This window comes from Mytilus galloprovincialis, chromosome 1 (genome assembly GCF_965363235.1).
Source record: "Mytilus galloprovincialis chromosome 1, xbMytGall1.hap1.1, whole genome shotgun sequence".
NCBI lineage: Eukaryota > Metazoa > Mollusca > Bivalvia > Mytilida > Mytilidae > Mytilus > Mytilus galloprovincialis.
Window position 1 is genome coordinate 52,956,937 of NC_134838.1, and position 16,709 is coordinate 52,973,645.

The 16,709-nt window shown below is 31.1% G+C and overlaps 1 protein-coding gene across 1 annotated transcript; it reads right to left on the bottom strand.

Moving 5' to 3' along the window:
- Positions 1-3,229: 3,229 nt before the first annotated feature.
- LOC143078073 (uncharacterized) lies at positions 3,230-6,230 on the bottom strand. Its single transcript, XM_076253062.1, has 3 exons — positions 6,194-6,230; positions 5,287-5,354; positions 3,230-4,224 (listed from the first exon to the last, which is right to left on the bottom strand). Exons 2-3 carry the CDS (start codon positions 5,342-5,344, stop codon positions 3,275-3,277), a joined length of 1,008 nt encoding a protein of 335 aa, XP_076109177.1. The 5' UTR covers positions 5,345-5,354; positions 6,194-6,230; the 3' UTR covers positions 3,230-3,274.
- Positions 6,231-16,709: the final 10,479 nt, after the last annotated feature.

Consider the following 16,709-nt stretch of genomic DNA (forward strand, 5'->3'; position numbering starts at 1 on the left):
GTAGATACTTTATATAATAAACATTCCAATTTTTTTTTAGAGTACCCCCAATACCAAACTAAAAGACAAACTGAAAACAGTTGGTATTGCTTTGTTTCATCAAAAAAGAACAAGGTAAATACAAGTATCTTATCTTAAAGAGGGATAAATCTTACTTTGTAAAAAATAACTCGGATTCAGACATAAAAATCAAAGAAACTGACATTGTGAAGATGCTTGATTTCTTGATCGACAACATATTTGTTACGTGTGGAGGACGTACTTTTTAACATACTACCGGAATCCCCATGGTTACCAATTGTGTTCCTCTTCTTGCCCACTTGTTCCTATATTCCTATGAGGCTGGCTTCATACAGAAACTTCTTTGGAAGAAAAAAAAAGAAGTTAGCAATATCATTTTACTTCACTTTCCGCCAAAAAAATGATGTTCTGTCACTGAATAATTCATAATTTGCTGACTATGTTGAACGCATATATCCAATTAAATTAAAGATTATTGATACAACAGATGAGTCTGCTTCATGTCTTTACTTACATCTAGAAATTAATAATAAATGGTCGGTGGAAAACAAAACTTTACGACAAAAGAGATGGTTTCAGCTTTCCAATTGTGAACTGTGTAGCAACATTCCAGCAGCTGCTGCATCGGAGTATCTATCTCGATCCATACGATGTGTCTTTGTTCAAACTAACTAAGGACATTTTTACAACGTTTTAGATTGTAGTTTGTCATTACGTCGTCTGATCTTTTAATTACCGAACGTGACTTATTCCCGATTGTGACTGTTTTGCTGTGTGTGAATTCGCATTGCTATAAATGTAACACTCCCAAACATGTCCTGCCCTCAACGTGTCCGATTCCCCGAAACGTGTCTATTCTCCCCAAACGTGTCCATAATAATCAATTTCCCCAAACGTATCCGATTTCATTACCCCCAAACGTGTCCGATAATTGTTATTCGCCCAAACGTGTCCACTTTTAAACGCCAGAACGTCTCGTGTCTTTTAGTTCTAATACATGTCCTAAACTCGAAAGTTCTATGATGGTGGACACAGTTGATGAAGTGGTTATTTATTAGCATTAGTTAGTTTAATGCCGTTTATTTATATTATCATAATTGTAAATTCAATCTGTAACATATAAATTAACTTTTGACTGTATTTTCTTATTGACCAGTTGCAAGTATTTCATTCTCATTTAGAGCGAACATACAAATAATGTTAGTACAGTTGAATTAATCGTTTACTATGTAAATTATTTTATACTAATAAACTCCGATGATGCCTTTCATAATAATCAGAATATTGCACGGTGGGCTCTCAGTCGAATTGACCTCCCATGTATTTATAACAGTTCTGATTTTTAATAAATTTTAGGTTACAAGCATCACTAAAGACATACGAACAAGAGACACAACGTCCAATGCCAAATATTTCATTCGTTATTTGAACGACATCATATTAACTTAATTGGGCCTTAATTTTTACGGTTATTTGGGATTACCACTAGTTGGGATTTTTATCTAAAAAAATAAATGAGAATGAAGACCGATTTGTTTATGACTTCAGTAAGAAACTACTTCAATGTCTGTTATGTAGTATGGAGGCCGTTCCAAATAAAAAAAAAAATTTAAAATGTTGCCTTCCAAAATTCAACTTATGGCACATTACAGTATGAAGAGTGAAATGCTACAAAGATTTTTAATGCGCAGAGTAAGAGAATTTAATTAATTTGTTTTTATCTTTTAATGTAATAGTAAAAGATCGTAAAATGAGTATACAATAATAAAAAAAAAAAACAATAACCAAAAATAACCTACGTTTTTATAGTATGAACACGAATGATAGTTCCAGTAAAATAAAAAACTTGATATGGACACGTTTTGGTTTTTATTAAAATATGGACACGTTTGGGCGTTTGTACAAATGCCACGCTTAATTTGGCACCCTTTGACAACATGTTTTTGCTTAAATTTGTGCGTTTATCAATTTGGCTAACGCGGTTGTTTATATGCTGGTTTTAATTATTTATCTATCCGTTTTATTTTGTAGTTAGTCACCGGTTTTATTAATTATATCTATTCTATAGTCATTTTATAAAATTACTGTTTGCAAAAGTATGAATTATTCTAAATGATAAAGATGTTCTTATCCTAGGCAGAAAACCCTAGCCGTATTTGGCATAACTTTTTGGAAATTTTGGTCCTCAATGCTCCTTTACTTTGTACTTTGTTTTGGCATTCGAACTATTTTCATCAGACTGTCTTGTGTGTTAAATTTTAAACCTGGCACCTTTTGTTAGCTATAATTCGTGTGTTTCTCTGTCCTATATGTCCTATATGTTCTCCCATTTATTTGTATTGTAGTCATATCATGTAATGTAATTTTAATGTTATATTTAGCATTGCCATAAAAGCGGAAGGTTTGACATGCCACAAAACCAGGTTCAACCGACCATTTTTTTAAATTAAAATGTCCTGTTCCAAGTCAGGAAAATGGCCATTGTAACATTATAGTTCATTTCTGTGTGTGTTATATTTCAATGGTGTGTTTCTGTTGTGGCGTAGTTCTCCTCTTATATTTGATGTGTTTCACTCAGTTTAAGTTTGTAACCTGGTTTTGGTTTGTTTTTTTCACTCGATTTATGAATTTCGAACAGCGGTTTAAAACTGTTGCCTTTATTAATTAGTTGGCTTTATAAATATTTTGATATGAGCGTCACTGATGGGTCTTGTGTAGATGAAACGCGCGTCTGGCGTACTCAATTATAATCCTGATACCTTTGATAATTATTATTAACCTCACCAAAAGGCCAACATTAGGGTTAACACAATGATAGAATTTAATTTTTCATGTCTTTTGTGTTTTATGCTAACGTGTGTCTGATATGGTTTCTTCACACAACCTATTCATTAACCCTTCATTCATTTTTTATTATTTACGGGAGCGGTTACCATATATATCATGTCCTTCGTCGGTTTTTGTTATATCTTTAGTCCGAAATATTCTTTCTTTTTTTAATGACAGTTTAGAGTTAACAAAATAACTTGACTTTCATATTTGTGTTATTTTTTCCTTTATGTGTATTTTTATCTGTCGGTATGGGGTATATAATTTATGATTATGATAGACTCGTTGTCTTAACTATTCAATGTTTTTGTAGAATTCTGAATATGTTTATAACAAGACTAATTGTATTTATCATTTTATTGATTTGAACAACAAAAAACAATTTGGGTAAAAAATGTGGATTTCTTCAAAGTTCTTATTATATTCATCCTGAGTATCCTTTAGATGGCCTTCTTCTGCAAAGCCTGTGACATTTAACGTTGGTACAGTATTTAGTTGTTGGACAATCTGAATCAGTATGACATAGTTTCCTACATTCACTGCGACCTCCTTCTACTGACTGAGAAACGATAATTGAACCAGATGATCCAACTGATCCTCCTCGTCTAGAAGAAATTGTGTCCAATGCATCCATGCCACTACGTCTAGATGTAATTGTGTCCAATGCATTAATGCCACTTCGTCTAGCTGAGATAGCGTCAAGAATATCAGAACCTGTGTGACCAGACATTGAACCACTGCTACCAATAGTTTCCAAATGACCATTGTTAGATAGACCCACACGTCCGGTTAAAGACTGACCTGAACCAATTAGGCTACCAGATGATAATTGAACGCAATAGCTGTTGCATCCTTCGTGGATACATTTATGTCCTGATGCACATAGTTTATTGTCTCCACATCCATAACTGCATTTTGAACCATCATTGCTTGACAGTCTTGAAATGTCAGATGATGAACCTCTAATAATTTCTGAAACTGTATTTCCATTTCCACTTCTTACAGACCCCGACAATCCAGAGTCACCAATGACACTCCCAGATGAAACTTGGACACAATAACTGTCACAACCATCGCGTACACATTTCTGTCCTAGGTTACAAAGTTTATCTACTCCACACTCATAATGACAGTTTCTGTTTATACCATCATTGCTTGCTATACCAGCAGAATTCTGAAATGAAGAGCTTCTTATAATTCCAGAGACGGCTGAACTTCTTCTGTCAGATCCTGCTCGTCTGTTTGTATCAATTACATCCAATACAGAGAGTGAGTCTCCAAGACGACCTCCAATGTCTCTACCAATTCCATTGTCAAGCTGTAAAACTTTATTCACTCCATGTAGACCTAATTTCTTTTCTGTAGGTGTATAGGCTGTAACGAAATATATGAGGTTTGTAAAACTTATATGAGGGTGGTAAATGGTTATTTTCGTGCAGCGTGATCGTCGTTTTTTATTTCACGTTCAACGTGTTTTTACTTTTTTTATTTGACGTTCAGTCGTGCAAGACGGGTGCCTCGTTCAACGTGTTCTGCTTATTTAATTTTACGTGCATCGTGATTTTCAAAGTCTTATTTTGCGTGCTCGGTATTTTTCAAATAAAATTCAAACACTTGGCAGGGATCGTCAAGAAATACTTTTTTAAAAGTCGTAAACCAATTATATCATAAATGTGTATACTGAATCGGGAATATCAAGTAAAACAAAGAGTTAATATATACAAGAAGACAGTGACTCAGTCACAAAAGGTTCAAATAAAAGTATTTATTTTTCGTGCAACGTTCATTACAGAAATTATTTCACGTTCAACGTGAAATTATGTCTTATTTCACGTTTGTTTCGTGCAAGCACACACCCCCCCCCCCCACCACCACCACCCTCTTATATCAAACAAATATTTTAAAATTCTTTGAAAACTTACTTTTTTAATAAGAATACAGAAAAATCATCATATAGTGCCTTTTCTTATTATAAATCTAATTCCTAATGATATATTTGCAGATCCATAAGTTATAAATTTAAATATCATTGACTACACATGTTTATAAATTAACTGCAAAACTTTCAATTATATAAAAACACTTCGGACATTTGGGATCCTCGGTTTTCTTTAAATTCAAACTTGATTTGGCATTATAACATGTATAACATTTAAATTCGAGCATTCCTGATGTGTCTTTTGTAGACGAAGCACGAATATTGAGTACCGAATTATAAGCGTCGTATCTTTGTTCGGTAACTAGAACTTGACTTTAAAAACATCAGACAAATTTGTTTACAAAAAGCTTATCAAAGGTGGCAGACTTATAATTTGGTACGCCAGACACATGTTTCTTCTTTCTTCATGAGTGTTATCAGAGATTATGGTATCAACACAGTTTGAAAGCAAAATAAAAAATAATAATCTTGGAAAGCGAATATAAGTTAATGCTTACCAGCTACTGACATTATGGTCAATAACATTGACAATGACATAGTTTCAAATCTCATCATTTTCAAGAATCTGAAATATACAACATAAGCATGTTTGAAAACATGTGTTTGCAAAAATAACTTTAAATCATATAATAAAAAAGGTTACTTATTATAATTTAGCCCTGCAAGCGTTTTACTTCAAATTACTTAAAATTTCGAAATTAATAGATCATATTTTGCATGTTTGTTTATCGTCAATAACTTGACAAACAACTAAAAAGGGATAAAGAAACTAACCGTTAAAGTTCAAAAGTGAGTCAACAAGAAGAATATAAAAAAAAAATGAAAAGGGGGAAATAAATTGCAACAAAACAATATTGTCGAGCGAATTTACAGGAATAAATGTATGCTTTTTTTTAAGTCCAACATTAAGTTCAGGGATATACAAATTCAATCACAAAACGCTTGTGTTTTGTTTTATATAAAACACATGAAGCTGTATATAGTTATGTACTTAAGCAAACGTGCAAATTCGTCATTGACTTTACTCATACGTAATGTGTTATTTAATTTCATAAAAAATGCAAACTGATCTGTATAATATTTCATGATATTTCTGTTTGGAAACGAAAATATATTAAAGAGAAACTGATTTTCTAGAATTTCATTACTGAAAATGTTATCCTTTTTGGAATTTTTGTATGTATGGTGTATAATTAAAATCATGATTTTATAAAACAATTACTACATACGAATGTGATAAGACTTGCATATTTGATTAATTTCTAATAGATTTGCTCAATTCCTTTATATTTTTAAAAATAATAAAGAGGCAAATTGTCTATTGAAAGTAATGTTATATTGAAAAGAAAAATTCTAAATTCTAAGTTAAAGAAAAACTTAACACTAAAACTTTAGAAATCTTACCTTTGAAGCAGTTATCAGTTTTTCGAATGAATAAATAATGTTTTCTTTTTCAGATTTGTTCTTTTATACCATCTCAATTATAATGTTAATTATTTACTTGTAAACAAGGAAATATATTATTAAACCGCAAATGGTGAATTTTGTAATTTTTGTTTTGACATAAATGTCAAAGCAACTTTTATATGATAGAATTGCACAGTATGCAAATTACAAAAAAACCGTACATGTACTGAATTGGTTCAAATGCACATATTATTTCCTCTTGTAAATACTTGGTTTTTTAGTTACGTCATAGTAGATATATGTACTTTAATGTGATGTGTTAATGTATTAATAATGTACATAAATACACATATTATGAATGAGGTAATAGTCAGAGACTTGTACAGTTGTAATAATAACACAGTACTGATTCTATTTCCTCAAATAATACGTAACCAATTGTACCTTAAATTTGATTTAGATATATGTATGCTTCATAAGATATTTGAATAGATAGCTTTGGTAGGTTATGACATTTTTATGATTTTCCAACAATTGATCGTCACTGAACAAGTACAACAAGTGTGACTTCGAGATGAAGAATAGCAACAAATGTGCTGCTCTTTTGCTTTTTGTGTATATCTTGTCGTGGATGTACTTATTTGGTATCATGGATACCTATATTCTTTGTTTTTCTATTAAGTGTAGTTTGAAAAATACACACAAATCAAAACACCCAATCGCTTAATTGATTTTTACAACCGCCTTGTTGATGATTTTTTGTCTCTGAGAGTATCAACATGCAAAGTTGAGCCCACTTTTTGTGACATGAATTACAACTGAGACGTTTATTTTCGATGCATTTTACATTTGTGTATGTTCATAAAATGTTGATGTAATTAGAAACAAGTTGCTTTCTTTAAAAAAAGAAAAGCAATACATTAGACCTCTGACTGGTCACCAAACGATTGTTGATGAATTTGTGTTTTCTTTGACGTGAAACAATTGACTTTGAATAGAAGAAGCCAGTTGAAAGTATGTATTTACACTACTATTTGATTACACATTTTAAAGTTAAACTATTTTATTCATAACTTGGGAATGTACATAATTTTTTCGATAACCCTTTTGCAAATCCCAATTTCTACAAACCGGATGACTTATGCAAATTGCACAAACCAATCGGAACTTAAATTTATGCACTTAGTTTGCTTTATAATCTGGAATTCTGATGCATTTATTTTATCTATCATATCTTTTATTTTGTTTCCTGTTTGGATGCCTTCATATTCTCAACTCCGTGTTATTGAAGCTGTTTGTACTCATGGTAGATGTTGTATAGATACATTTTAAGTCCAATTTCCATGTGCGGTGAAACTTGTAGCATGCAATTAATTGGGACCTGATATAAAGAGTTATTTTGGTCTCATAAAACAACCTCATATTTTACGGATTTGCTGATTTTACTTAAATCAATTCAAAAATTCTATATGGAAATTAGGTTTTGCCGAAGAATAGCTTGATTTTGAAGTTTGACGAATACCTGTACACACTTTCAAAATAACCAATTTATATAAAACTTTATGATGATATAAAAAGATACCAGAACTAAATTGATGTACACGAGATGTGAGTTAAGTCTACAAAAAAGCATCAGTGACGCTCGAATGAAAAAAGTTAAACGGCAAAATAAATTGCAAAGTTAATGAATCTATTCCTTGGGTAGACAAGCCTTAGCTTTTCGAAAATTTTAAAGATTATAATAGGAAAGTGACTCAAAAAAGAAACAAAAGAGAAACAGCTAGAGGTCAGAATACCGTCAGTAATTATGACCGTAATTGAAAGTCACATGTCAAGCTCTTTCTGTCGTATACTGAATTCATATTATCAAAACAAAAATGCACTTTCACGAGTGAAATAAATATTATAGCATGCACATGGTGTATTAGCGCATGCAACAGTCAATAGAAAGTATACGCACTGATATTCAGGGAAATAATACGCATTTGCGTCATCACATTTGTTAATCTAATAGTCGGAATGTCTAAATACCTACATCAAATGCTTTGACTCCAGATTAATTTTTTTTTTTATCGAATGAATCTATTTTAAAATTTTAACATTTCACTATGTATTACCATACAAAACAAAAGCAAGACTTATAAATCTATACTAAAACAGTATAAGATAATTAACATTATGATAGTAATTAAATTTTGTTATGATTGTTATGATTACTAGTATTGTAAATTGTGATTACGGTTTTTATGAGCTGTAAGGATTTTCAAAAATCATGCTTGGTGAATTGAAACCACACAAGTATTATCATTCACGACCGTTTAAAATTTAAATATTCAATTAGTTTATCCTACTTTCCGCTTAATGGATATACTATGATACAAAAAAAGATAACAATTTCTTATAAAACCTTACTTAAACCTGGGACTAGTATACTAACATGATATAATAGTCCCAGCTTAAACGGTATGAAATAATTAACGTAGAAATATAATGATTATAATTGTTTATAAACTTTTTTTGCATGAACCCCCTGAGGGGTTCATGCTTATATATTGGTGAGTTTTGGATGTGTCTATGGGCCACTCGATATCTCTCGGCCGGAAGTCAGAATAAAATTCTCGGAACGTCTCGAAAGTTTTCGGTTATTTATACAGGTTCTTTACAGGTTGTTATCTACGTCTTTGATATGGTACCTTGATGTACCTTAACGACACAATTATATTTGTTTTAAAACGACCGCTGTACACCGTGTGTATCTGGGTCAATTATAACGTGGTATTGTCTGTTGACTCGATAACATGTAAACTAATTATGTTTGAAGATTTAACCACGGGATACTGTGTATTTCATCACAGACGTACGGGAGAGAAAATTCTGATTGAAATATTTATAATAGATCGGAAAACAGAAAGATAATATTCTTATCAAAAGTATTTAATTCAATCGGAATCAAAGAAATATATACAAAATATATACTGTATCTCAAGAAACTAGCAATGATTGAAATCAGAATATTTTCAGAGTTGCAATTAAGAAATAAGTATTTTATATGACAATATACTCTGCTTTGGTATTTTTAAATATTCATTTGTAAAGGAAACATAAAAATTAAATCTAAATAAATTCTTGCATCCTACAAAAAAAATGTTTATAAAAAATAATTATTATACGTCTACTCTGATGTCTACGTTAATTATTTCATACCATTTTAGTATTTAACTTTTATGAGTAATTATTATTTATTTTTTTGTATTGTTATATATCCATAAAACGGAAAGTTAGGTAAATTTATTCAATATTTAAATTTTAAACGGTCGTGAATAAAAATGCGTGTGTGTTTTCTAATCATAAAGCATGATTTTCAATACTTGCAGCTCACAACAATCGTAAAATGATTTACAATAATCACAACAAAATTTAATTACAATTATATTAATGTTGATTATTTTATATTGTTTTAGTATGGATTTAGAAGTCTTTGCTTATAGTTTGTATAGTAATATATTCTCAAAGTGGAATGTTAGAATTTAAAAATAGATTCATTCGATAAATAAAATGTCCATCCGTAAATACTTGACGTTCTTGTTTATTGATATTATATATATTCAAAAGAATTTGAAAAAAAATACCAACAGGAACGTTTATTTTAAAATTTTAATCAAATTTTTATTTGTTTGTTTTAATAGTTTAACTTATAGCATCTACATATTTGTACTATGGTACTGTTTTGAAAATTGTATTCACTGTGTTGACCAACTATCCTTCACGTCTTGATTCATTCACATTAGATCACATTTCAAGAGCACACTATCGGTTTGCGTTCTAAAAAGTTCCGGATAAAATGTCAATGAATCCGGAGTCAAAACCTTTAATGTAGGCCGTTTGACATTCGAATTCAACTATAAGTTTAAGATATGTGATGACGCAAATGCGTATTCTTTTTTTTTCTATTTACTATTTCGTGCACTAAAATACTACTTGAATGCAATCCTATTTTAAAACTCACTCTTGAAAGCTTATTTTCGTTTTTGTTATCTATAAGATCAGGACACGGTAGAAAGAGCTTTACATGTTACTTTCAAGCACGGTCATCATTACTAACGGTATTCTAACCTCGAGTTGATTCTCTTTTGTTTCTTTTTTGAGTCACTGTAAACTTTCTATAAACTTTGACCTTTTCGAAAAGCTAAAGATTGTCTACCCAAGGAATAGATTCCTTAACTTTGTAATGTATTTAGCCGCCTTTTAACTTTTTTCATTCGAGCGTCACTGATGCTTTTTTTTTTGCGACTAATCTCGTGTCTGGCGTACATCATTTTAATTCTTGTATCTTTCTATATCTACATACCTTTTTATATAAATTGGTTATTTTAAAAGTGTGTACAGGTATTCATAAATTTCTGAATTAATAAATTCTTCAGCAAAACTAAGCTTCCCTGTAAAATCAGGAAACCTTAAAATTTGAGATGTTTTATGAGACCAAAAAAAGTCTCTTCACAAGAGTTCCCAATCAATTGCATGTCTCAGGTTTCACCGCATACAACATCTACCATGAGTAAAGACAGCTTCAAATACGAGTTGAGAACATAAAGGCATTCATGTAGGAAACAAAATATAAAGATATGATAGTTAAAATAAATGCATCCAGAATTCCAGATTATAAAGCAAACTTAGTGCTTAAATTTAAATTGCGATAGTTAAATTGTGCAATTTGCATAAGTCATCCGGTTAGTAGAAATCAGGATTTGCCAAAGGGTTATAATCGGAAAAATTATGTACATTCCCAAGTAATAGATAAAATAGCCGAGCTTTAAAATAACCATTCAAACAGAAGCTGTAAATATATACTTTCATCTGGCTTCTTCTATTCATAGTCAATTATTTCATTTCAAAAGCAAACACAAATTCAGCAATAATCTTTTGGTGACCCGGCACCAGCAGTCAGCGGTCTTAGGTTCATGTATTGCTTTTCTTTTTTTAAAGAAAGCAACTTGTTTTGTAGGTTGCAAGGATGTATTCAGATCTAATTGCTATTACTATGTTTCATTTACAAATGAATATTTAAAAATACCAAAGCAGAGTATCTTGTCGTATAAAGTGCTTATTTCTTTATTGCAACTCAAAATATGCTGACTTCAATAATTGTCATTATTGTTGGTTTTTACAGATTTCTTTGATTTTAGTTAAATTAATTAAATCAAATACGTTTGATAATAATATCAATTTTCTGTTTTCTGATCTAATATAAATACTAAAACCAGAATGTTCTCTCCTGAGTCTATGATGAAAATATACAATATCACGTGGTGAAATATTCAAACATATTTAGTTTGCATGTTAACGAGACAATGCATAATACCTCGTATAATTGACCTAGATACACACAGTGTACATCGGTCGTTTCAAAACAAAATTAATATAATTAAGTCGTCATTATTAGACTTCTTTAGAAACCAAAGCACTTATAACGTTCACATATGTTCTATGAAAAAACCATAAGGTTCTAATATTTTATATTTAAACGATTTATTGATTGCAAGTTAGTCTTTATAGTTTTACTTTCAAATTTTCTTTGGTTGTTACAATGTGCCAAATGTGGTAGCCTAGCCATCGAGCCCAAGAGACCTATCAAAGACGTAGATAACTACTTGTGTAAATGATAGTAAAATTGCGAGAGGTTCCGAGAATTTTATTTTGACTTCCATCCGAGAGATATCGAGTGGCCCATAAACACATTCAAAACTCGCCAATATATAAGCATGAACCCCTCAGGGGGTTCATGCACAAATGAATTTACTTTGGTAATACAAGAAGTTAATTTACAAAAGGTCCGGTATCGTTGATGGAACTTAACGTTTGCTAAAGACCTTTTCGATATTTGTAAATACCATATGTTGACCATTATTTGAAATAATGTGTTACGCATAGAACAAATAGCTTTTGGTTATGTTTTTACATTAAATTTCCAATCATTCCGGCCTTAATAATTCACAATGGCACTGATACAATTAAAATATTTAATTTTTGGACCGAATGAATATGTTGATAGAAGTGAGTAAACCTACAATAACATTTTGTTGTATAATTAAACAATGACTTATCTTGTATTACGTCGACTTTTATATGCCCTTTTATATTTTCCTATCGTATAAAAGAAACAAAGGGGTCAGATATCAACGACTATGCAAATATTATGATCAGACGAAACTTAAAATATTAACAGAAACAGTTCAGTTCAAATCATGTCCTATTTTTTTCTGTTTTTTTTTTTTTTTTTATTCTTATTACATGCCACCAAACTTAAATGTTAGGGTACCCATCATAATATCGAAGGAAGAAACGACGTCAATTGTCTTATAAAACATGTAAGACCGACAAATAAGTAAAACAATTTAAGATTGTAAAGTTAGTATTTTACAGAATATCATTTTCAAAGTCATGAATGAGTAAGTTATAAACATACTAATGCGGCGTTATTTTAGAAATGGACAGACGGAAAGCACATGGTTAATAGATAAGTATCATGCACTAAAAATATATACAAAATAGACAAAATACTGGAATTAACGGTCTAAAATATCTTGTTGCTATTATAACACAGATTTAAACATTGTTGTGACGTCATTCAATTGTTTACCCGTTCTTTATTTCAGTGATTGGACTATCATTTACCTGTAAGAAACCATTATGTTACATTTAGCTGTCTAATATTTTTAAGAATAAATCTCCTCTTTCTTATAAATATAGGACAGTTTAAGGTAGAATAACTGATTCTTACAGGTAAATGATAGTTCATTCCCTGAAATAAAAAAAAAATAATTACCTTAATTGTTTTCTTCAAGGTAACAAAACTCCAATAAAAGAACAAATGACAATTAAAAAAAAACCATTTCAATACAATAATTTTGTCACCAACCAAAACGGTTTCTATAGGAAAACATCACTTTTCAAATTGATTTTTAACACTACCAATACTTTTATCACAGCCACTTTTCTCATGATTTTGGTTGTTTTTTTTAAGTCTTGTACTATTGCTTTAATATGAATACACTTCGCTTATGAACGGCGATGACTATGGGAAGCAGAATTAAGGAAGACATTATCGCATATCTATCAAACAAACCGATTGTGTGTCCGATTCGCACTTTGTTCGCAGTGATCGTTTTATAAAACATTTTTTTTCGAAATAAAATCGAGACAAAATTACGTTTCGGTAACATTCAAAAAGCACAATGGACTCAATACACAAATTAACGAGAAAAAAAAGAAACACGACCTTGCAGAAATTAAAAAAAAACAGAAAAGGGGGGTGTATTTTGGTGGTAACGTTTAGGAAAACAACAATAATAAAATTAACGGTACCAATTTCTTGCACCAGATGCAATAACAGTCTCTTGAAAATTCCAACGAAAGAATATAACTAATTGCATGTTGTTACCCTTCGTTTGTCATATTAATTATATATTTGAAATAAAATCGACTGTGGTGCACTCGATAAGGTTCCATAAGATCCTGTCTTCATATGCTATTCTTTTTTTTTCTCTCATTTACTTAGTAAAAAATAAAACCCGAGAAGAAACATCTGATTTTAATCCAAAGTGTGAAACAACACAATCACTAATAACGACATTTCTTTCTCCGTTTTTGCATTAAGACTATACTTTCATCACGTTGTCCATTTTGAAACACAAAACGCATGTAAAGGTAATCACGGAAACTATGAACGGAAAATACGAGAAGTCCCTGCGCACGCAAAAATCATGATACGCATACGCTGTGCCATGTATCAATACATGTTGTTTACCTTCAGCTGTACTTTCTTTTTGTCTTTTTTTTTTATGTTGAGCTACTGTTTAAAGGGGCCAACATGTAGGATATATTTTAATGTAAGAAAAGTTTATTCACAAAACAATTTTCATACTTGATGAAAATAAATCTTTGCTTGCTTTTACTTTTGATTGACCTTTTCGCCGTGTTAAACATTGTTTTAAGTAAGATATAAGCCTCTAGCAGTCCATTATGTAAAATAATTATCTGATAATACCCAAACGTCACATTTATAAAGAGAACAAACCATTTTATTCTAAGGGTTCAATGCTTGTACAATTGCAGAGACCAAAAAATATGAACTGCTTTTGCTGATTTTTTCATTGAATACATGTGTAACAATTATTATTGACTATTATCTTATGACTAAATATATTCAATATTCTACAGAAAGAACCAAACATCAGTTGGCTAAAAACCACAATTACTACAAATACATCTCATGAGATCTAATATGAATCCCTACCCTTAGGTTTTTCGCGAGGTCTAGGGTGAGAGGGGAAACATCTTTAGATTTTTACGTAGTGTTTTGTTTTCGGTTATTTGTCTTTTTCTTTTTTTATGTAGACGAAACGCGCGTCTGGCGTATCAAATTATAATCTGTTACCTTTGATAACTATTTACACCACTGGGTCGATGCCACTGCTAGTGGACGTTTCGTTCCCCAGGGTATCACAAGCCCAGCGGTCAGCACTTTGGTGTTGACATGAATATCAATTAAATGGTAATTTTTATAAATTTCCTGTTTACCAAACTAAGAATTTTTCGAATACCAAGGATTTTCTAATCCAAGGCATAGATTACCCGTATTAGGCATAACGTTTTGAAATTTCGGGTCATCATTGCTCTTTATCTTCGTACTTGTTTGGCTTTATAGCTAGTTTGTTCTGAGCGTCACTGATGAGTCTTATGTAGACGAAACGCGCATCTGGCGTAATTATAATCCTGGTACCTTTGATAATTATTGGCTATGGCGATTCAGATCATTTTCACGAATGTCACCATCAAAATAAGATTATTTACGGGTTTGAATAAACATGAGCAATACTACGATTGTCACATGAAGAGCAGGAACTGCTGAACCTTCTAGAGCACCTGACACCATCACCAGTTTTTGATAGAGTTCGTTTTGCTTAGTCTTTAGTTTTCTATGTTGTGTCTATGTTGTATTATTGTTTGTCCTTTTGTCTTTTTCTCTTTTGTCATGGTGTTGTTAGTTTACAACACTAGCAGTGACATGTATGCATTAGCATATAAAATTTATTATTAATTATTTTACCATCACGAATTGGTTGATCCATACAATGTGTCTTTGTCCAAACTAACTAAGGACATTTTGACCACGTGTTAGAGTGTGGTTTGTCATTACGTCGTCTAATCTTTTAATTACCGAACGTGACTTATTCCTTATTGTGACTGTGTTGCTGATAGTGAATTTGCATTGCTATATAAGACGTGTCACGGTATTTTCCAACCGAAATTTATGTATTTAGTTTTGAGGTAATATTTGTTATTCTCATTTAATTTTGTCAAATTATTATCGTTTGTAGTTGTAAATTCAAATGTGACGTCACTTAAATTTGTGCGTTTATCGATTTGGCTAACGCGGTTGTTGATTTCTGTATGCTGGTTTAAATTATTTACCTATTTGTTTTATTTCGTAGTTAGTCACCGGTTTTATCATTTATATCTATTATAAAGTCATTTTATAAAATTACTGTTTGCAAAAGTATGAACTATTCTAAATGATAAGGATGTTCGTATCCCAGGCAAAAAAACCAAGCCGTATTTGGATAAACTTTGTGGAACTTGTGGTCCTCAATGTTCTTCAACTTTGTACTTTATTTTGGCTTTTCATCAGAGCGTCACTGGTTAGTCTTGTGTTTACGAAGCGTGCGTCTGGCGTATTAAATTTTAAACCTGTCACCTTTTGTTATCTATAATTCGTGTGTTTCTCTGTCCTATACATGCTATATGTTCTCCCATTTACTGTATTGTAGTCCTATCATGTAAGGGTGTCATTTTAATGTTATATTTAACATTGCCATAAAAACGGAAGGTTTGGCATGCCACAAAACAAGGTTCAACCCACCATTAAAATGTCCTGTATTAAGTCAGGAAAATGGCCATTGTTACATTATAGTTCGTTTCTGTGTGTGTTACATTTTAATGTTGTGTTTCTGTTGAGTTTTAGTTTGTTACCCGAATTTGTGTTTTTTTTTTCTCAATCCATTTATGAACTTCAAACAGCGGTTTACTATTTTTGCCTTTATTAACCGCACCAAAAGGCCAACATAAAGGCTTACACAATATGATATGATTACATTTTGCATGTCTTTTGTGCTTTATGCTAACGTGTGTATCATATGGTTTATTGACAATACATAATCATTTACGCTTCATTTATTTTTTTTAATTTACGGGAGCGGTTACCATACATATAATGTCCTTTATAGGTTTTTGTAATATCTTTATTTCGAAATATTCTTCCTTTTTTAATGACAAAGTTCAGAGTTACCAATATAACTTGACTGTCATATTTATGTTATTTTCTATACGTGTATTTTTATCTGTCTATATGGTGTAGATATCTTATGATAATGATTGTCTCGACGTCTTAACTATTCAATGTTTTTGAATGATTCTCAACATATTTACAACAAGACTATTTGTATTTAATATTTTA

Bases quoted from the DNA above. Each gene is read 5' to 3' on its own strand.
- LOC143078073 (XM_076253062.1), bottom strand. From the start codon at position 5,344: ATGATGAGATTTGAAACTATGTCATTGTCAATGTTATTGACCATAATG. The intron at 4,225-5,286 runs GTAAGCATTAAC...ATTTCGTTACAG, and splicing joins GACCATAATGTCAGTAGCTG to CCTATACACCTACAGAAAAG.